Source organism: Chinchilla lanigera, unplaced genomic scaffold (genome assembly GCF_000276665.1).
Source record: "Chinchilla lanigera isolate Chin_1 unplaced genomic scaffold, ChiLan1.0 scaffold00007, whole genome shotgun sequence".
NCBI lineage: Eukaryota > Metazoa > Chordata > Mammalia > Rodentia > Chinchillidae > Chinchilla > Chinchilla lanigera.
In genome coordinates, this window is record NW_004955408.1 from 5807846 (window position 1) to 5830565 (window position 22720).

Consider the following 22720-nt stretch of genomic DNA (forward strand, 5'->3'; position numbering starts at 1 on the left):
AAAAAAAAAAAAAAAAAAAAAAAAAAGAGTAGATGTGGTTTCTCTTAAAAGGGCACAGGTTCAGGAATCTGCATTTCCTTTGCCTTTCATAGAAACCCTCAGTTATACAGAGGACCTTGACTGTAGGTATAGTGAGGCATAAGTAAGTGCTGACATTGATGAACTTTTTCATGCAAGGGGGGAGGAAAGTCATATAAGCTGCTAAAATGAACCTAAAATAAATGTATGACTCCCCTTCTTTTTTCTAACGCTTCTAGGAAAAAACCCCTTCATTTTAAAACTTCTTTTCAACCCATAATTGATAGAAAGTACCTGATAGTTTGATATATAAAATGTGAGTATCTCAGTTATACCAAGTTTCTTTTTTTTATTTGTTCGGTTTGTTTTGTTTTGTTTTTTTGAGGTAGGGTCTTGCTATGTATCCCAGGTTGGCCTTGAAATTGTGGCAACCCTTTTGCTTCAGCCTCCTGAGTGCTGGGATTAGAGGCGTGCATCACCACGCCCAGCTGTACCAAGTTTCTAGTCCTCAAATTTTCTAAATTTTTTCTGAATAGGCCACCTTTCAGCATGCTTTCCCTAATTAGCTTTGGGACTCTGAGACTGATTGTGAAATTCTAGCTGTTAATATCATAAATAGTAATTCTTTGACTTGATGCTTCCCTAGCATACCCAAGACCCAGGGTTCAATCTCCAGTACTGCTCCCCCAAAAAATTCAATTTGAGAAAAATAAATGTTTGTTTTATGAAATGCAGAGTATTTAGAATTCCAGAATATTCTTGTAAAGCTGTGAGGAGTCTCTATGAGCTTACTTATATTTTGTTAGAGTTAGTTTGTTATATCTTGGTGCCCAACTGTGTCATGCACTCTTGTTCATGCTGAGTTGGCAGTGTACCTTGCCCCTTTGTTCCTTTGGCCTCTGTGTGTTGCAGTAGATATGATGAGTTCTTCTTTGATAAGGTTGTTACTTGGTAGTAATCTCTGTCTTCAGCTTTGCCAACAAGACACTGCTTAGTCTTGTTAGGAGCTTTAAAGTCCATTAATAAGTGTGTGTCAGCTTCCCTTTGCTGTGACAAAATACCTGAGAGTAACAGTAGAGGCATGAAGACTTCACTTTGCTGACAGGTGCAGTACATGCTGTGAGTGTGGGAGTGTGTGGGAGAGACAGGGTCATCCTGGTGGAAGGGCCTAAGAGTATGTACTTCCTGCCTGCTCAGCTCGTGGCACGCAGGAAGTACATACAGGGGAAGAGCTGGAGAGGAATGGGCCAGCCCCAGATAGACCTTTCACAGCACTTCCCGCAACTAGGTCCCACCTCCTAAACGCCACTGAGCTAGAACTCTCCTCGGTGGATTAATCCACCCAATGAACTCAGAGCTCTTGTGATCCAGTTAGTTCCCACAAAGCCCACCAGCTGCAACCCAACCTTCAATAGAAAGAACTTTTGGATCTCAACCATACCAATAACAATGATTTTTCTTTTTTTTTTTGGTTTTTCTCCGGTACTGGCAACCGAACTCACGACCTTGCACTTGCCAGGCAGGCGCTTTTGCCGCTGAGCTAAATCCCCAGCCCCATGATTTTTCAATTTGGCTCTAGAAATTTAATAGTATTAAAAAGCTTTTTACAAGTTTCATATTTGGATACATTTATTCCTTTAGTTTTATAAAATACAGGTTTGACTGTATATTATATTGTCAATAAACTTTATTGCTGTTATTATGTATAAAGTCCTCCTTCCCTCCCTCTTTCCCCCCTCCTCCCTACTCCTTCATTCTCTTCTTTCCTTCCTTCCTTCCTTCCTTTTTCCTGACACAGGGTCTCGCTGTATAATTTAGGCTGGCCATAAACTCACTATGTGGCACAGGGTGGCCTGAACTCATGGTGATTCTCCTATCTCTACCTCCCGAGTGCTGGGATGACAGGCATGTGCCGCCACCTCTGGCTATAATGTTTATATGTGTATATAAATTTTGGATCACTTACTTATTCATTCCTTCTTTCCTTTCTTCTTTCTTCCCTCCTTCCTTCCATTTTATTTTAATTTAATTTAATTTTATCTTATTTTTTGATACAGTGTCCCGGTGGCCCAAGCACCCCTCCACTTATATCCTCCTGCCTCAGCTTCCCAAATAGCTAAGCTTTTAGGTATATGCCACTGCACTCGGTCATTTCCTGAATTTCAACCCTAGGGAATGTTATTTTTTTTTAGCTTTTTAATTTTTTGGTGCTGAAGACTGAACCCAGGGCTTCTAGCTTGCTGAACAAGTGGTCTACCACTGAGCTACATCTCCAGCCCAGGAATGCCCTTGATGTAATGTTTATGCCATTGTATAAGGAAGACTAGATTCAAAATGTAGTATTAATTAAAAAAAATAAAAGAGCCAAGCATGGTAGTAGATGCCTATAGTCTATGCTTGTAATCCCAGACTACTTGGGATGCTGAAGCAGGAGGATCCTTTGAGTCCAGGGCCAGCCTGGCAACTTAGTGAGACTGCGTGCTAAAATATCTATATTTTTAATGTATCATAGTGTGTTTATATATGTAATTTTTTGTGTGTCTGTGTGGTGTTGGAGATTGAACCCAGGGTGTCAAGCATGCTAGGCAGTTGTTTCACCCTTGAACCACACCCCCAGCCATATCTATAAAATATTAAAGTCATTATAAATGGTAAATAAAATTTATTATTAGGTAAACACTGAACATTGTACAAATTTATAATCTCAGTTTATCAGATTATACCCAATAAAAACAAAGCAAAATGAAATAAAAATTGGAGAAATATTATAATACTCTATATTTTGAACTCTGTATTTTTAAAAAGTCAAAAAGATAGGTTGATGTATAATAAGATCAAATTTATGTTAATTTTGCTGGACTATTTTACATATTCTCTTACACTATCATATCTCTTCTAGAAGTGACTTGGTGTAATTTATACTGCTTTAGTAATTGATGAGCATAGTAGAGGTTTGGAAATGCATAAAGTATGCATGTAAAGTCATACATTTAGGAAGTTAAAATATTTCTAACAGCTTATAATTATCAACTAATAGATTATAATTAAAATGTCATTTTAAAAGTTATTCAGCTTTGGTAAAGACTGTTTAGGGACTTACTGTCTTGAGTGCTTAAGTGACATGCTAAAAAACCAATGTTTCCATAGGTTCTGCCCTTCCCTTACGGAATCCACCTCAGCCTACCACTTTTCAACCAGGAGCTCCTCCTGGGCCTCCTCCAACCAGGGTCCCACCTCTGGAGGGGGGCCTGCCTCCTGTAAGGGCCCTTCTACCCCCGAAAGCACCACTCAGAACTGCACCCCAGCCTTCATTCAATTCGGTTGTCAACCAAGAAGGTAAATTAATCATGTAACAAAGGTAATTGAGGACAGATTGATGACTATTACCTGAATTCTGTGCATTAGAATTATGTTTTTCCTGAAAATCTAGTTTCATTTAGGGATGGGAGTAAAGTTGAAAAATATGTCTTCGGACTTTCATTGCCTTATATTGGGTTGTGGACTAGCATTTGGGAGCTACTACTTTAGCTCTATTTTTTGTTTGTTTTTTTTTAATTTTAGCTCTGTATTTTTGGTGTTTTGTTTTTCCTTTTTCTCTGGTGCTGGGAATTGAGCCCATAGCTTTGCACATGCTGAGCACGCACTATCCCTCTTGACTATGTTCTCATGTCCTCTTAGTCATTTTTGTTACTATGTAGAACTTTTTTAAAAAATTGGCCTTTTGGATGTGAGTGCTGGGATTACAGGTGTGGTTACGGTACTGGCAGAAATAAACTTTCAAAATAGTTGTGTTTTGATCACCAATGTTACTAAAAATATTAAAATTTATCAGAATGAAAAGAGAAATATATAAGCATTTTGAAGTTTTATATAAGTAAAACTTTTTAACATATCTTGGGATGCAACTTTGAAGTGTAAGTATTAGTGTAAATGAAATGTTTTGTGAAGTAAGATATTTGATCTTAGCAGCATAACCATTGTAGCAAGATGTGGAAATAGGAAAACAGAGAAGCTGGGTAAAAATGTGCCCATACCCTAGACTTGAAAATGGTTAATACTATTTTGTATTTTCTTCTACATTGCTTTTTTTAAGTATTATAAGTAGGGGAACTTCAGTGTTAATGATGAGTAACTGTGATGACAGCATGGCAGTATGTCTCACTGGGTGCCACGTTAAAACTTCAAAAATGAAACTATAATAATCTAAATTTTTAACTAAGAAGAATCCACATACTTGATGTTTCTTGTTTTATTTGTTTCTACTGAAAGTTCTACAGTTTTCTGTATTAATTCTAAAATTGTTCTTGAAAACCAGAAAGAAGTTACTGAATTTATTGGAATTATTAATTAAACTTGTCTGCTCAGCGTTCATATGACTGTTAGAGTTACCACCTTTGTTTAGGTGCTAGAGCAGTGATGATCCTTTTATAGTTTTCTTCTTTTCTGTTTTTTTTTTTCAATATCTGGTAAAGGTTTGGAATATATCCTTATCTAGGCAAAGATGTAAGTTTGTTTGGTATTTTTTGGTACCTGGAATTGAACTCACGACCTTGTGCTTGCCAGGCAGGCATTGTACCGCTGAGCTATAGCCTCGGCCCTTTTTATAGCTTCAGTGATACAAATAGCCTGGGGCAAAGTGTGTGTTGTAGGTTCGCCACCGCTGCGCTAGAGGTTGATGCTGTTTCCTGAATTATTTTAATCTGTTCCCGAATTAGAGTTCATGAGATAGCAGAATAAGTGCAAGTAAATTTTAGACTCAAAAGCAGTTGTTTGGCCGGGGATATAGCTCAGTGGCACAAGCACCTGCCTGGCAAGTGCAAGGTCCTGAGTTTGATTCCTGGTACCAGAAAAGCAAAGAGATGTTCCTGGCATTAATCTCCAGTCCTATACAGTTTGGGAGAAGACAAACTAAGATTTTCTTTCCTTTTTTTTCCTTTCTGTATAGGTGATTGACAGGGCCTTTGCACTGAGTTGTATGAGGCCCCCCAACCCCTGCCTTTGTTTTTTCTTTTCCTTGCATTTTTAAGACAGGATCTCCCTAAGTTGCCCAGGCTGTGCTCAAACTTGGGATCCTCCTTCAGTGCCCCCAGAATGCTAGGATTACAGACTTGCACCACCATGCCTGGCAAGAATATATAGTTTTTATGGCTTAGTAATACATTATGTATATGTATCACGGATTCTTTGTGCAATCAACCACTGAGGGACACTTAGGGAGGTTCCATGTTTTGGCTGTCATGTGTATTGCTATAGTAAACATTGCTTTTGGTAGTTATATTTTTCTTGTTTTAGAGGAACTTCAATACTCTTTACCATAATTACTGTACTAACTTACATTCCCACCACTAATGTGGGAGAATTCTCTTGTCTCCCCACTTCCTTGCCAGCATTTGTTATTTATTTTCTCTTTTTGATAATAGCCATTCACACTGGAGTGAGATGCTATCTCATTTTGATTTTGATTTGCATTCTCCTGATTAGTGATATTGAGCATTTTTTCACGTATTTGTTGCATTTGCATATCTTCTTTTGATAAATGTCTGTTCACATCTTTTGCCCATCATTGTTTGACTACTTTTTCCAGTGCTGGCAAGTGCCTTACCAGTAAGCTACTTCCCTAGCCCAGCGTTTGACATTTTTGATAGGCTGTGGTTTAAGCTATTTGTTGGGAAATTGTCTAAAATTTTAGAAATTAATTTATATCTCAGAAATTACACTGATCATTCTAATTTAAATCTTGTTAATGAACTTCCTTCTTAGGTATTACATCAAATACCAACAATGGATCTATGATGGCACGTAGTAGTTACGATGAAATTGAAGGAGGTGGCTTCTTGGGTGAGATACTATGAAAGCTTTTTGGGGGTCTCGTTTCTGAGTACAGAAGTAATATGTGCTCATTATAGAAGACTAAGAAAACACTTAATAATCATGTCATGGAGCCATACCTTCTGATAAATAATTTTATTTCCACACATTTACAGTTATTCATTACATTTCCTGTCAGTCCTAGGATCATGACTGTATTACTATTCTGACTGTATAGACTACTTTCATCAGATTTATTTAAATTCTCTTCATTAAATTTGTTTTAAATGGAAATTTAGACAGAATTAGTTCATGATATGGGGCTGAGAAGGTAGCTCAGTGGTAGTGCACTTGCCTACCATGTGCAGTACTGGGTTCAATCTCCAGTACTGAAAATAAAAAGCTACTGCATGATACGAAAGTAAATTAACCATACCAAAGTTGTTATATACTTATGGTTACGGTCTCCATTAACTAGGTTTTAATCGTTGCTCTTTGTTACTGGTGTGTTTATTTGTCTTTATTTTATACAATTGGAAGATGGCAGTATTAAATTAATCTCGAAGAGTTTGGAGTTATAACTCCCATAATTTAATGGATGTATGTATTGATTTCAAGTACCCTGGAATATAAAATAGAACTTAAAAGTTACCTTGTTTCTAGCAACACCACAGCTTGCTACTAAGAATCCCCAAATGAGCCGAAGTGTTGGATATGCATATCCCTCCTTACCACCTGGTTATCAGAACACAGCACCAGCTAGCAGTGCAACTGGAATGCCACCTTCTTCCTTCAATTACCCAAGTGGCCCCCAGGCCTTTCCTCAGGTGAACTTTTTTAGAAACGTGTTTTCTCCTTTTGGTTAAAACGGTATATATATAAAGAAATTTTTAGAAAGGTATATTAGGCTAGGCGTGGTGGCATACGCCTGTAATCCCAGCACTTGGGAGGCTGGTATACACCTGTAATCCCAGCAGTTGGGAGGCTGAGGCAGAAGGATTGCCATGAGCTTGAGGCTATGCTGGACTACATAGTGAATTCAAGGCCAGTTTGAATAATATAGGGAGACCCTGTCCCAAAAGTGAAAAATAAAAAAGAAGGTATATTGAACATTTTAATAGCCCATTGTAAATTCTTCATTTCTTCAGAACTAAGAGATTGATCAGTATCTTAGTTAATTTTCTAGTTGCTGAGACAAAATACCTGATGCTCGTAGTTAAGGGAGGAAAGGTTTATTGTAGCTTATAGTTTATAGAGATATCAGTTCATTGTCAGTGGCATGGCAGAGGGGAGAAACAGTTCATGGCAGGCAGAAGGCAGCAGGACAGCAAACAGTGAAGTAGTGATAGGAGCCTTCTTTCTGTCCCTTATATTTTATACAGATTACACACCCTTAGGGCAGGTAGCACACAGGGTGGGCCTTCCCATTATCCACACTCAGAACTATGCCAGACCAGTCAGTGGACTAATTTGGTAACCACACAGCCCCCTCTGAAAAACCCCACCTATAGCCACATGAGGCTTTGTGGCAGACAGCTAGACATAAGCCATACCAACCAGAAATCTAGATTATACTTTTGTTGTTAAGAGGGAAATGAACCAAATACCCACACACTTAGAAAAGTTACATACTTTAAAATTATATATGTATCTGCAGACTCCCTTAGGTGCTAATCATTTAACTGCAAGCATGAGTGGATTAAGTCTGCATCCAGAGGGCCTGCGCGTTGTCAATCTTCTTCAAGAAAGAAAGATGCTTCCCTCAACACCTTTGCAGCCTCCAGTTCCAAATTTGCATGAAGATATCCAGAAACTCAACTGTAACCCAGAGTAAGGCTTCAGATGTTGTTTCTTATTAAGTGTCATGTTATGCATATTCTGTTTTCTAGTGTTGTATTTCAGTTTGGCTTTTGCTTATTTGTTGCAGGTATTATGAATAGGCCATACAAGTAGGCTAATATATAAAAATTTCTGAATACAGAAGATATAACTCATTTGCATATCTGAGATTTGATCTAAATTAACTTCATTTTGTTTTGTTTTTTTGAGACAGAGTCTCCTTATGTAGTGTAGGCTGGCCTAGAACTCACTATGTAGCCCAAGCTGTTCCCTAACTCCTGGCAATCCTCATGCCTCAGCCTCCCAAGTGCTGGGATTGCAGGAATGAGGTACCATGAAAGTTGATTTGATTTAACTTAAGAAATAGGGTTATAACACGTGAATTGAGTATTGTTCTTACTAGCTTTAATGAGATTGTAATATTCATTAGTATTGTAATAGCTATATTCCAAAGTACAAAGATTAGATTCTATATAATTATTTGTTCTCACTTTAAAGAAATTTTAGTACAAACATAATTATTTTTCCCTAAATATTTGTCAGAAGTTTAAATGTATGTAGTAGAGAATGATACAATGAATTTTGTTATTTTCTTATGAAAATTTTTTTGTTGTTATTTTGAAATAGTGTTTTTAGAACCTGCAGCAAAACTGAAATTTTATGTAATAAACCTGAGCTGGACCCAGTGGCACACACCTGTAACCCTAGCTGTTTGGGAGGCTAAGGCAGGAGGATCACTTGAGCCCAGAAATTTGAGACTAACCTACACAATACCCATCTCAAACAAAACAAAACAGTAATAAACCTTGCATTTGCAAGTTTATGTCATCGCCAAGTAATTCTAGTGTAATCTAGATTTATATAAATAAAAATAAGTCATTTAATAGTCTAGAGACTAGTATATACAAACCAAGAAGAGATTGTATTTTAAATGAGTAATACAGAGTAACTGTCTACTCTTATTTCTGAGAAGGACTTGGATTTAAATATTTAAATGAGATAAAATTTGAGAGGATATATTGAAATATTACACCATAATCTGATTTTTCTTTTTTGTTTTGAGACAGGGTCTCACTGAGTAGTCCAGGCTGGCCTTGAACACTCTGTGTAACTCAGGCTGGCCTTGAATTTGTAATCCTCCCTCCTCATCCTGTCAAGTGCTGATAAGCATGTGCCACCAGGCCCAGCTTGATTTAATATTAAGATGTGTACCTTTTAAATCCTTTGTGTGTGTGTGTGTGTGTGTGTGTGTGTGTGTGTGAGAAAATAATGGTAACAGTAAGTAATGCATACTTTTTATGTCGATACAGGTTATTTCGATGCACACTGACTAGCATTCCTCAGACTCAGGCCTTACTGAACAAAGCCAAACTTCCTCTGGGGCTGTTGCTTCATCCTTTCAAAGATCTAGTGGTATGTTTCTCTAATGAAAATAATTGTCTTACAGAAAGTTAGTGGTGAAAGTTTTTTGCAGCAATTCAAGAATCATATATGGAATTTGAGCTGTTTTTAGGATGTCAATATCAGTTGGATCACTGACAGATTTCCTTTGTGCTGTTCTGTTGTTATACCTGTCCTATGTCGCTTTTTCCTTTTGCACTTTTTAAATTTAAAAAAAAAAATTTTTTTTTGTTTTTTGAGACAGGGTCTCACCATGTAGTTCAGACAGGCCTTGAACTCACTATTGTAGTCCTCAAACTCCTGCCTTAGCCTTCCGAGTGCTGGAATTACAGGTGTGTACCGCTATGCCTGGCTTTTTACTCTTTCAGATTGATATTTTTGAGGCAGAATCTTGCCCCATTGTTCAGGCTGGCATTGGAAGAACTCACAGTGATCCTCCTGCCTCAGCCTCCTGATTGCAGGGCTAACAGATGTGTGCCACCATAGCCAGCAGTCATTGTCAGGTTTCTTTATAATTCAGTGAATAATTTTACTACCAGACACTACAAAACAAAGTAAAATAGTATGTTATTGAAAAGTTCAAGAGGTGCTAAATAGAATAGAGGTACTGAAAAAAAATACACGAACAGTGTTCTTTTAATATGTTGTAAATTATTTACCTATTAAAGCACTTTACCCTAATGTCCCCATTCTGCCATTCTTGGCATGAAGTTAGTTGCTTTAGTAAGTTGCCCCATCTCAGTAAATAAAATATAGTTCCAAAAGGGAAAACCTCTGATTTACTTTTGTCCTAGGGCTGTGGCCCCTTGACACATGCCCACACACTCCTGAAGATTAGCCTTTGTCTCCCAGCTAAGCCTCTATTTGGAGATATGATTTTATTTTCTTTTGATTTTTTTTAATCTTTACAGTGCTGGAGTCAAAGTTAGAGCTTCATGTGTTAAGCAGGTGCTCTATCACTGAGCTATATGCCTAGCTTTATTGATTTTTGGTATGACTTAAGAACTTTTAATATGTAGGGATAAACTTTTTTTTATGTATGTAGGATAAACTTTAATGTAATTTAACTTCATAACAAATCTTCTGTGAGAACTAAGTTGGTCTTATAACTTCACATCAGAAGCTGTGTAACAAGCTGGACTTGGTGAGCTGGTGTAGTGTCCCATGCCTGTAATCCCAGCATAGCAGACAGAGGCAGGAAGATCTTAAGTTTTAGAACAACCTGACTGCAGAGTGAGACCTTATCACAAACAAACAAAGCTGTATAATAATCTCATTCTTTTGGAATGTTCCTGTTAACTCTGCCATCCATCCCAGAAAATACACTGTCTTGGTCTTGTAGTCTGTGGTTTTTTTTTTTTTTTTTTGTCTTTTTGAGACAGGGTCTCACTATGCAGTTCAGGCTGGCCTTTGTAGCCCAGCTCACTTTGTAGCCCAGGCTGGTCTCGAATTTGCAATGACCCTCCTGCCTCAGCCTCCTGAGTGTTGGGATTACAAGTGTGCACCACCATGCTTGGGGGTCTTGTAGTATGTTAAATGAGAAGACAAATACTTGTTTCAAAAGGCAAATTATAATGCAAATGATACTAGAGGAAATAGGATTTAAAACCAATACTTTGCAGTTACATAATTTTTTTGTGTGGCAAATTTTTTCTTCTTTTTTTGCTACTGGAGATTGAGGTACAATTGAGCTACATCTCTAGCCCCTGCCCCCCTTTTTTTAAAGAGAAAAAAAATAAGAAAATAACAACAACAAAGGCAAAAACAAAAATGATACAGGATTTCAAAACAAAATGATAGGAATTAACAATAGCTGTTATGTTGCACATTGTTGTCTTCAGATTAGTTCTCAGATCACCAGATGTAAGAATGCAAGATTGATCAAACAAGTAAAGAGAATAAAATGTAACTTAAAAAACACTTAGAAACAATTTGGAGCTTCACTAAACAAGATGGTAGGAATTCACCAATGATTATTATATTGCACATTGTTGTCTTCAGATTAGTTGTTCAGATTACCAGATACGAGCACATAAAATTGGTAAAGAAGAAAAAAATAAAAACAAATTAAAAAAAAATAAAATTTAAGCATTAACGGTTCCTTTCATTAAACCAGTAGGCATCATTTTCCTTCTTTCTTTCTTTTCTCCTTTCCTAGCCCTTTTTTTATTTTTTGTTATTTTTGCTTTTTATTTTGAGAGGATCTTTCTAAGTCACTAAGTTATGTAGGCTGGGATTGAATTTGCGATCCTCCTACCTGACCTCCGTGACCCTTCTGCCTTTGCATCCCAGAGTGCTGGGATTATAGGTGTGTACCACCATGTTTGACTTTGTGTGGGAATTTTTGGTTTCATTTTTTTTTTTTTTGTGGTGCTGGGGATTGAAGCCAGGGCCTCTTGCTTCTAGGCTGTATGGCAGTTTGAAGATGTTTTCTTCTGTTTTGTTTTCTCCAAAAGTACATTGTTCCAGTAGTTATTTGGAAGGAATGGGTCAATATCTGTCTTTTCAAATGATCATTGCCTTTAAGAATTTAGTTCTGTTTTTACAGCAGTTGCCTGTGGTTACCTCCAGTACAATTGTGAGATGCCGCTCATGCAGGACGTACATCAACCCTTTTGTCAGCTTTCTTGATCAAAGGAGATGGAAGTGTAACTTATGTTACCGAATCAATGACGGTATGCTTTTTGGAAACATTTTACAATTTCTACTCACACTGTACAAAAATCAGATAATAAAAAGTGAGGTTAAAAAAACCAGAAAAGAGTCTGTAACCTGAGCTACTCGGAGGCTGAGGCCAGAAGGGCAGGACAGCATGCCGAGGCCTCACCCCAACAGGAAAAACAAAGTGGCCCTGTTACTTACCTGTGACCAACCCTTCCACACAGAGAAAGCTGCCACCACTGATATTTTTCTGTGGATTTATATTTGTAAATAAATAATGCATTTAAAGCAAAATATGTGTTATTTTGAGACCACTTTACATTTCTTCTGTTGAGTATATAATGAGTGGTGTATTTCATATTATTATCTATGTCAGTTAACTTAAATATTTTTTCTTAGAACTTATCTCATGCCTTTTCTCTAGGGTGAAAGAAACTAAGGCTGTAGGAAAGCTGCTTCATTCACTCACTGCTCTGTGCAGGGTGGTAGGCAAGCATATTTGAGTGTAGCTTTCTCAGTAATTGAGGGGATCTTCTTCAGTAATTATTTCATAACTTTTTTTTTAATGGTAGCAAAGTTTTGTTAAAGTTAGGAAAAGATACAGATTCTGCAGAGTGAGATTGGGATAGGTAAAAGTAGGAAAAGAAGTATACCCACAGTGGTGGCGAACCTACAGCATACGTGTCGCAGTGGGCTGCTTGTGTCATTGAAAGCTCTAAAAGGTTCGCCATCGCCGCCCTTTAGTGTGAGGGTGGCCACCATGCACGAGAGAGCCTAGTGGTAAAAACTCAATGGCAACTCTTTTTTGTATTACTCCCTCCTCAGGCTGATATCAGGTTAGGCTGTCCTATGGAAAATGTGTTCCAGTTCTCGAGGGGAGTCCATGTGCAGGGATTTGGGAATGATTCTGGGCGTGTGGTGTGGGATTTTGTAATTAACAGATCATACTTCCCCAGCCAGCTGTGCCACACCCCAGTCTCCTGCCTCATTTCCCCCTGAAACACACATAATGCCATAATTCTGTTCTGTTTTATTTTGTTTGTTTTGAGACAGGGTCTCATTATGTAATTCAGGCTGGCCTTGAACTCACTGTGTAACCCAGCTGCTCTTGAACTTATGGTTATGCTCCTGCCTCAGCCTCCTGAGTGCTGGGGTTACAGGCGTGTACTGCTACTCCTGGCCAGAATTGCTGCTCCCCGCAATTCTTTATGGGATGATGAGGGAGTGGAGGTCTCTGTTTTCTATAGCTTCCTCCAGCTGGAAGGGGCTGTAGACCCTACTTTCTGGGGATTATGTACTCTCCAACTGTCCTGCGGTGTTTTGGCTCACAGGCTGGGTTGAATAGAAAAACTTAGAAAACAGTGAGAAAAGAATCAGTGGCCGTTGAACTATTCGATGGGAGAAAGAATCTAACTTACTATTATGTTGGGGATGTAGAACCCAAGTTTGAGGAGTAGCTCAGATTTCCACGCTTCTTGTGGAGGTCTTTTCTGGGTTAATAACAGGCTCTTTTACTGCTTTTTACTGACACAATATCTGCATTGAGTGACTAAAACTGGGAAAGAGAAGGAAAGAGGGGGATAAACTTCACGCAGCCTGTAGATCTGTTGCAGCTGGAAGAAAAACACGGAGTCCATGCATTCCCTTCCTTCATCCCATAAGCTGTTCCTGGTGCTGTGGTCCTCTGGATTCCCAGCCTAGGCGAGAGAGACAGGGAAAGAAGAAGAAAAGGCCTTGGTGGCCTTTTAGAGAGAAACAGAAAAATGTGCCCAAGGGGCCCTACCTGGTCTCCTGGCTGGCTAAGCCGAATATCTTACCAGGTTTCAGGTTGCCGGAGTCTCCTTTTAGAGGTGGTTTCTAGGTTCTTCCTGTTCTGAGCAAAGAATTCATCAAGACAGGCTCAAACAGTAGCCAAGTATATTAAAGGTAGGAAAAGAAACAGGCTATGCAGAGTTTGGGCCAAGTGAAAGTAGGAAAAGAAGTACACCCTATAGTGTGAGGGTGGCCACCAAGCAAGAGAACGCAGTGGCCTGTTTTATAACTTAACGTTTGTAGAATATTGCCTAGACAGTGATGTTTCAAGATTAGAGATGCAAATGGGCGTGCCAGTATTCACGTTGAAAGTAGGTATCTGTTCGGAAGGAAATTTCATTAAGAGAAATAAAAAGAGTAAAAGAAATAAGTTGAAATAGAGAAATATAAAGAGACTTTTAAGGAAAAAAAGAATTAAGATATATTATGTATAAGTATAAATTCCATATGATGACATAATCGTTATGTATGTCTAAAATGTACCAATACAGTTAATTTTAAAAAAGATGTTTAAAAGCCACTTTTATTATTTGTATCTGTTTTTAAGAGTAGAGAAAAATGAGTATAGATTAAAAAGTTTCTCACTCTATAGTTAGAAAATATATGTATAGTGTTAGTATACTTTAACAGTTTGTGTGTAGATATTGGAGTGTATAAAATGAAATTGTGATATACAAGATGAATTATGACAAAGGTTGAAACCTCTTTCATATGCATACAAGCCTATCTGACAAACTAGCTCACCCTTTACGGTACAGAGGGATTTATTTTCTTAAGTAATTACTGGAAAGTCAGGTGTCGTGATAATTAATTTAGAAAGTACTCTGAGTACTATGTGTTATAAATACAGTTGATGCAAGATGTATATTTACCTTTTGTCAGTGTTCTTGAGATGCAAGGATAACTTACATGTTTCATTAGTTAATGAAAGTCCTAGTCCCATATGGCTTTATTTCTGAAATAGTCTCTTAGCTTTCTAGGTCCATCTAGACTGTATGTTTCATGTGTCAAATGTTGATGTCCTTGTATAGTAGTAGATCTAGGAAAAAAAATTGGTACTTAGAATTTTTATAGCCTTTTGAAGCTATTTTAGGAAAACAGCTTTAACAAGAATTAAGACAAAAAGGATATCAGGAGATAGGAAAAGAAGAGTCACAGTGATTGTAGTTGTAAATGTAAGCCATATTTAGTTCCATTGAGTACATGGGGAAATTGGATGGAACATTAAAAAAATGAATTTATCTCTTAATATTAAATTAACTATGAACCCCTCAGTTAGGAAAGTGGCCAAATGCAAGATATATTAAATTCATCCTTTAGTACTGATTAGTTTCAATATAGTATTAACTTTATACAGTTCCTGAAGAATTCATGTACAACCCTTTGACCAGAGTTTATGGAGAACCTCACAGAAGACCTGAAGTTCAAAATGCTACTATTGAATTTATGGCTCCTTCAGAATACATGGTAAGCTTTCATATTTTTATACAGTATACTCATAAATACTGGATTTTAAGTAAAACAGTGTAGTATGCTTTCACAAAAATTTATGGGTTTTTTTTGATTTTGGGTTTTGGGTTTTTGTTGATGGTACTGGAGACTGAACCCAGGACTTAGGCACTGAGCTACATCTTCAGCTCTATACATTCTTTATTTTGAGACAGGATCTTGGGAAATTGGTAAAGCTGGCCTTGAGCTTGAACTTCTGTCTCATCCTCTCAAGTAGATGGGATTACAGGTGTATGCCACTGCACCTTGCAAAATTTTATGTTTTAAATTTAGAAAGCATAATAGTAATTCATTATAAAAGTATCTGTTTTGTGTATAAGGATACATTTGAAAAGTGAGAGTGTGTGTAAAATTCCACTTAAGTTTCTTGGGTGTCTGTTAAGAAATTTACAATTTAATATTTTCTCTATTACAAATAATGCTGCAATGAAGATCCTCGTGCAAGTACTTTTATATACTTGTGACAGTATGTGAGGTCTTACATTTTAAAAATAATAATTTTCAATCATGGCATGGTGGTACATGCCTGTAATCCCAGCACTCGGGAGGCTGAGGCAGGAGGATTGTCGTGAGTTTGAGCCCAGCCTGGGCTACAGAATGAGTTCAAGGCAGCCTGAACTGCGTAGCAAAACCCTGTTTTAAAGGACCCCCTAAAAAATATTTTCAAGTTCAGCATGGTGGTGCCTGCCTATAATCCCAGCACCCAGAAGGCTGAGGGAGGAGGATTGCCATGAATTTGAGGCCAGCCTGGGCTACATAGGGAGTTCAAGGCTAGCATGAACTATGTAGTGAGACCCTGTCTCAAAAAACAAAAATAAGCAAACAAATTATTATTTTTTTAACAATTTTTTTTTAATGTTTAGTACTTTACATTTTATAGAGCCCCCCAGGGACCCTCTTTCCCCTGCTTTTGGTTTTTTTGAGACATCACTCTGCAGTCGTTTTGCCTCAGCCTCCTCAGTGCTGGGATTACAGGTATGTGCTACCATCCCTGGCCTGTGCCTAGTCTTTGTCTGGGCAGTTGGGTCCATTGTACTGTGGACTTTATGAGAGATCAGTCTCTTTAACCACAAAGTTGTAATGGAGAAAACATTTTGTGGCATTTAAGTGGTTGGTCATAGCTTTCTGTAGTGTGGCTCTTTTGAACTGGCCTTCCTATGTTCTTTTATCTCCCGGACCTTTTTGCAAAGATGGCTTCCTTTAAATTCAGAAACTCATTACAAAGGTTTTTGCTCCTTCCTTGCTTACCTGCATTTTATGAATTTAGTAAGTGGTATGTACACAAACACATCAAAGGTAGCATACTGTATACCCAACTCTCATTGTGGTTATTTGATACATTTACTGAATTGAAAACAAATCTTTAGATTTGGAACATTGCAAAATATATGTAGGGCCTCACATTTTTATGGAATTTAGCTGAAATATGTTGGTAAAACAACTGTCTAACTAATTATCACTTTCATAGGTATAATTTCCCTAATTGTGAGACAAAAGGCTGACATAGAAAAGTTAGAGTAATATAAATACACAGGTTATTACATAATGGGGAAGTAACCGTCTTGGTTAGCCCTCCCTAGGCCAGGCAGCTGGACACTGCCCGTCCTGCCAGCACACCATCGTCGTGTCTCCCCTTCCTTCCCTAGAGATACACCCTTCTGGAGCATGGCAGCCATAGACTGAGTTTTCCTTCAAATACGTACATATAAATTGTAAAGTGGAGCTTTATCTGTCATCACCACTCAGAGTGTAAATAATGTTTATTTTACGGTTTGCTGTAGGTGGACATTGCAAATAAGTTTAATCTTTTTTTTTTTTTTTTTTTTAAGACAGGGCCTTGCTTTGTAGTTCAGTCTACTGAACTACAAAACTACTAAACTATAGTCTACTGAACTCGTTTTGTAGTCCAGGCTGGTCTTGAACTCGTGGTGATCCCCTTGCCTCAGCCTCCTGAGTGCTGGGATTGCAGGCTTACAGGCATGTGCCACCTTGCCCACCGAGTTTAATCTTGTTAAATATATTTAATGTGATTCTTTTTATTCTTCCAGTTACGACCACCACAACCTCCAGTGTACCTCTTTGTATTTGATGTATCTCATAATGCAGTTGAAACTGGATACTTGAATTCAGTTTGCCAGAGTTTGTTAGACAATCTGGATTTGTAAGTGCCTCCGTTTAATTTAAATCTGAAGCTAACAATGTTTGTAAACTGACTCCTTTTCAAAATACACACCAAAAAAGGCCATGTAATTATGTTCTAAAAGTCTATTTAAGTCAGTTAATGATGTAAAAGATGTTTGTGCAAAATTTTTAAACAGCTGTTCTATAATGGAATCTAGGCTTTGCACATGCTAGGCATGTGCTCTACCATTGAGCTATATCCCAGCTCCTGAATAATTTTTTATAAAATAACTTTAAATTGTCTGCAAAGTTGGGTACATACTTTGCAGCATTTGTTACATATTACTTCCTAAGTAATTATATATAGCATTATAGGGAAGGTTTTAGATTGCTGTGTTATGATTTTCATTGACTTGTTGGTTTATGTGTAGTGTTTTTCATTGGAGAAGGATATGTTTTCCTGGGTAAGAACTGGGAGCTTTGGACATGGTTTATGTTGAGCTGTCTCCCTTAATACTGAACTAGATGTTTCATGTGATATTTAGAAAATAATTTATTAAAAAATATGAAAACTTGATAAAATGTTCGTTTTTAAAAAAAAATACTCTTTTATATTTGTTTGGTTTTAGGCTTCCTGGCAACACGAGAACAAAAATTGGCTTCATAACATTTGATAGTACAATTCATTTCTATAGTCTTCAAGAAGGTCTTTCTCAACCTCAGATGCTAATAATTTCAGATATTGATGGTATGTATTATACACTTAAAATTATTGCGTGCCTTAGTAATTTTTCATGTTAAAAGTATTTCATGACTATATGGCAAATTAGGAGTACATGGTATAACTCTATAAATGAAAAGCTTGAATATAAAATCATTAGATTGTTGAAGTTGTAAGCATTCTAAAGTTCAGTCTCACTTTATAGGAGGAGGAATCCAGCTTATGCATAAATGAATTCTGAGTAAGCAAAAACAAATTAATGCTAGAAATCAGGTTAAATTTAATTTTAGCACTTCCCTGCTCATTCATTAAAAAGTATGTGAGAGCTGAGGATTTGGCTCAGTGATTGAGTCCTTGCTTAGCATGTCCAACACTTTAGGTTTGATTCCCAGCACCACAAAAAGAGAAACATATATGTATATGTGTATATGTTTGTTTTTGTTTTTTTGGAGACAGGGTCTGGCTTTGTAATTCAGGCTGGCCTTGAACTTACTATGTAGCCCAGGCTGGCTTCAAACTCACAGTGATCCTCCTGCCTCAACCTCCCAACAGCTGGGATTACAGACATGCATCACCACTCTTAGCAACAACAAATGCATTTAAGGATAGATGTAAAGATCAAAAAGTTGTGTAGAGAGCTCAAAATAAACTGTCACATATATATATAGTCAATTAATCCCTACCCCCTTTGGAGACAAAGTTTATATAGAATTATGTAGTTGAGGCCGGCCTTACTTCTCAGTGATCCTCCTGCTTTAGCTTCCTGAGTGCTGGGATTAAGTCAGTTACCTTTTTTTGACAAGCGTGCCAAGACTATTCAGTGGGGGAAAAGAGTTTTTCACCAAATGGTTGTAGGAAAACTAGACAAGCAAAAAAGTGGAAGTTGGACGCTTGCCACATCATATAAAGAAAATTAACCAAGAGTGGATTAAAAATCTAAACTTAAGAGCTAAAAGTATAAAAGACAGGAGAAAATCTTTATGACATTGGATTTGGTGGTGGTGTCTTACATAGTATACCGTACACCAGGCAGTGAAGAAAAGATAATTAATTGGATTTTACTAATGTTAAAAAACTGGATATGTCAGAGCACACTACCCAGAGTATGGAAAGCCCCCAAAATGTGAGAAAGTATATATCAGAATGTGAGCAAATCATATATCAAAAATGGGCAGGGAAGATATACAAATGGCCACTAAGGACATGAAAAAGTGCTCAACATCATATTCATTAATAAAACTACAATGAGGGCTAGAATCATAGCTCACTGGTGGAACACTTGCCTAGCATGCTCAAGGGCCAGGTTCAATCCCTAGCCCTGGAAAACAAACGAAACCCCACCTGAGGTAACCATTCATGTCTGCTGGAGGGGGGGCGCTGATATTAACAAAGCAAACATGGAAAAGAACAAGTAAGAACAGAGTAACCCTTGTGCCTTGGTGGTAGGGGGTGGAAAATGGTACAGCTGCTGTGGAAATGAACTTGGCAGTTTTGTTTTTTTTTGTTTTTTTGAGAAAGGGTCTTGCCAAGTAGTTCAGGCTGGCCTTGAATTCACTATGTAGCCCAGGCTGACCTCAAACTAGCAGGGATCCTCCTGCCTCAGCATTCCAAGTGCTGGGATTACAGGCGTGCGCCACCGTTCCCAACTCAGCCTGGCAGTTTTCAAAGTTTGTGTCAAATTAGCGTAGGATTTAGCATTTCTATTTCTCATCATACACACAAAATAATGGAAAGCAGGGATTCGGACAGACAATTACACATTATTCATAGCAGCATTAATTAGAATAGATGAGAAATGGAAGTGCTCCCAAGCAGCCATCAGTAGCTGAACAAATAAGCAAAATGTAGTATAAAGATAGTAATGGAATAGTATTCAGCTTTCCCCCGCGCCCCCTCCCCGCCGTACCGGGGATTGAACTCAGGACCTTGTGCTTGCCAGGAGGTGCTTATGCCACTGAGCTATATCCCCAGCCCAGGTTTAAAAAGCAATGAAATTCTCACACCTGTTACAGCATGGTGAAATTTGAAGACATTTTGCTAAGCAAAATAAAGCAGACACAAGGACAAATAGTCTTAATTCCACTTACATGAGGTGTCTAGATTAAGCAAATTCATAGTGATAGAAAATACAATAGAGATTACTAGGGATTGAGGGAGGTGGATTAGGGAGTTACTCTTTACTGGGTACAGGGTTTTTCTATGGGATAATGAAAAAGATGTGAAAATAGATGATGGTTATACAACATTTCGATGATACTAAATGCCAGGGAATTATACACTTAAAAATGGTTAAAAAGGTGAATTTTGTAGATTGTGCATATTTTATCATAATAAAATTAAAAAGTGGGCCATAGACCCAGGTGTGAGATTAAAAGTATAAAAGTGTTAGAAGAAAACCTAGGAGTGAATTTTGGATTAGGCAGCAGTTTCTTAGATATAACATCAAATCCACAGGCAGCAAAAGAAAAAACAAAGTGGAGTTCTTTGAAATCAAAGAACTGGCTTGATTATACAGTGAGTCTCTGTCTCCAAAAACAAAGTTTTATGTTTTAATGAATACCGTCAACAAAATGAATACCATCAGACAACCCACAAATTGGGGGAAAAAAATTTGTAAATTATATCTGATAAGGGATTTATACCTAGGTTACCTAAAGAATTATAACAATGAAAAGACAATAGCACAACATTAGATTTGAACAACACTGCTCTATTCAGTGCACAATGTTCAATATTCTTGGGAGTGAGGCTGTAGCTCAATGGTATGCTTAGCTTCTGCAAGGCCCTGGGTTTAAATCTCTAGTACCCTCCACAAAAAAAAATCTGTGAACAGTTTGGTAAGTGCATTATATCATGAGTTATCAGACAGTTGAAAATGAAAAGCACAATGAAATATCACCACACACCAAGTAGGATAGCTAAAATTAAAGAGGTGGATAATGACTAGTGTTGGTGGGGATATAGAGAAACTGGAACCCTCACACACTACAAGAGGAATGGGAAGCAGTGCGTTAGTTCCTCAGAAAGTTAAACAGAGTTACCGTATGACCTAGCAATTCTGCTCAAGAGAACAACAAAATGTGGTCTAGGCCTATAGTAGAACGTTATTCTGCAATAAAAAAGAAGATGACCTTGAAAATGCGCCACTGAACAAAGATAATCACAAAAGATCACATACAGTTTGTGTCTCCTCATGTGAAATGTCCAGAATATGTAATTCCATGGGAACAGAAAGGAGATTAATTGCCAGGAACCTGGTGGGAGGGGAAAAGCTGGGAGTAACTGTTAATGGTTGCAGAGTTTCTTTTTGAGATGATACAGATCTGGAATTAGATAATGATCATGGTTGTATAACTGTGAATGTATAATGAAATCACTGAAATGTACTTTTTTTCCTCCCAGTGCTGAGGATCAAACCCAGGGTCTTGTACATGTTGGGCAATTGCACTATCACTTAGTTACATCCCAACCCAGAACTATACTCTTTTTTTTCTTTCATTTATTTATGGTGGTTTTTTGAGACAGGGTCTCGCTGTATATAAAGTTCAGGCTGGTCTTAAACTCACTTATGTAACCCATGCTGGGCTTAAACTCAGAGCGATCCTCCTTCCTCAGCCTCCTGAGTGCTGGGATTATAGGAATGTTCCACCATGCTTGGCTCCAGAACTATATTTTCTTTTTTTTTTTCCGGTACCGGGAATTGAACTCATGACCTTGCGCTTGCCAGGCAGGCACTGTGCCACTGAGCTAAATCCCCAGTCCTCTAGAGCTATATTTTCTATCAGGGTGAATTTTATGGTATGTTGGTTATATCTTAATAAAGCTTTCATAAATATTTTAAAGACAAAAAGATTTCTAAAGGGTAGATGGTAGACTTTTTATATGACAGTTAAACATTTATTTTTTTTTAAATTTTTTATTTTTTTTGGTTTTTCTTCGGTACCGGGAACTGAACTCATGACCTTGTGCTTGCCAGGCAGGTGCTTTTGCCGCTGAGCTAAATCCCCAGCCCCAACAGTTAAACATTTAATATTTCAAATGATTGATGTTTTATAAACTTCATAATAAGCCTTATTTTGTAAGCAAAATCATTATAGAAATATAGAAAATAGTTTTCCTTATAATTCTCTCCTGCTAATGTTTTCTTTCCTGTTGCTTCCCATCTAAGGAAGGGAATTTAATTCTTACTCAGAATAAATGTGGATGCTGAGTGGCTCCCCAACAGCGGTCCGTTTGCATACATTCTGATGTTGATTTTGTAGTCCTGCATAGGGGCATTGTTAAAGACCTTTTTTTTTTTTTTTTTTCCGGTTTTTTTCTCCGGTAGCGGGAACCGAACTCACGACCTTGCGTTTGCCAGGCAGGCGCTTTTGCCGCTGAGCTAAATCCCCAGCCCTTAAAGACCTTTTGTATTGTTATTTTGTGGTGCTGGGAACCAAACTCAGGGCACTGCAGGTGCTAGGAAAGTGCGTTGCCAGTTGAGTTACATCCCTAGCCCCTGTGTGGCCCTTCTTTATGAGAAAATATCGGGGATTGAATGACAGAAGTATTGGTGAACTGTGTTACTTCTATATAAAGATAGAGCATTCTGTTCTGTTCTGTTCTGTTTTTGAGACGAGGTCTCATAATGTAAATCAGGCTGGTCCTGAACTCTCAGTGATCCTCCTGCCTCAGCTTCCTGAGTGCAGGGTCACAGGCGTGTGCCATGTCCGGCAAGATGTATGGCTCTTGTGCGTCATGTTAGTTGTATTTTTTTTAATGCCAAGAGCGCATCTTTGGCTGACTCACCAAACGCAGGCAAAGCAAGATGCTAAGTGGCTGTTTTTAAGA

At 37.8% G+C, this 22720-nt stretch overlaps 1 protein-coding gene across 1 annotated transcript in view; it reads left to right on the forward strand.

Annotated features, from left to right (window-relative positions):
* Sec24a (SEC24 homolog A, COPII coat complex component) overlaps positions 1-22720 on the forward strand; it is a gene marked incomplete at its 5' end in the record, with an annotated part of 47442 nt that overhangs the window by 4408 nt on the left and 20314 nt on the right. Inside the window, 9 exon segments of the mRNA XM_013508549.1 lie at positions 3166-3354; positions 5779-5856; positions 6490-6653; positions 7484-7656; positions 8976-9078; positions 11615-11741; positions 14897-15006; positions 17097-17209; positions 17799-17917. Of these exon segments, the coding sequence (XP_013364003.1) occupies positions 3166-3354; positions 5779-5856; positions 6490-6653; positions 7484-7656; positions 8976-9078; positions 11615-11741; positions 14897-15006; positions 17097-17209; positions 17799-17917 (1176 nt within the window).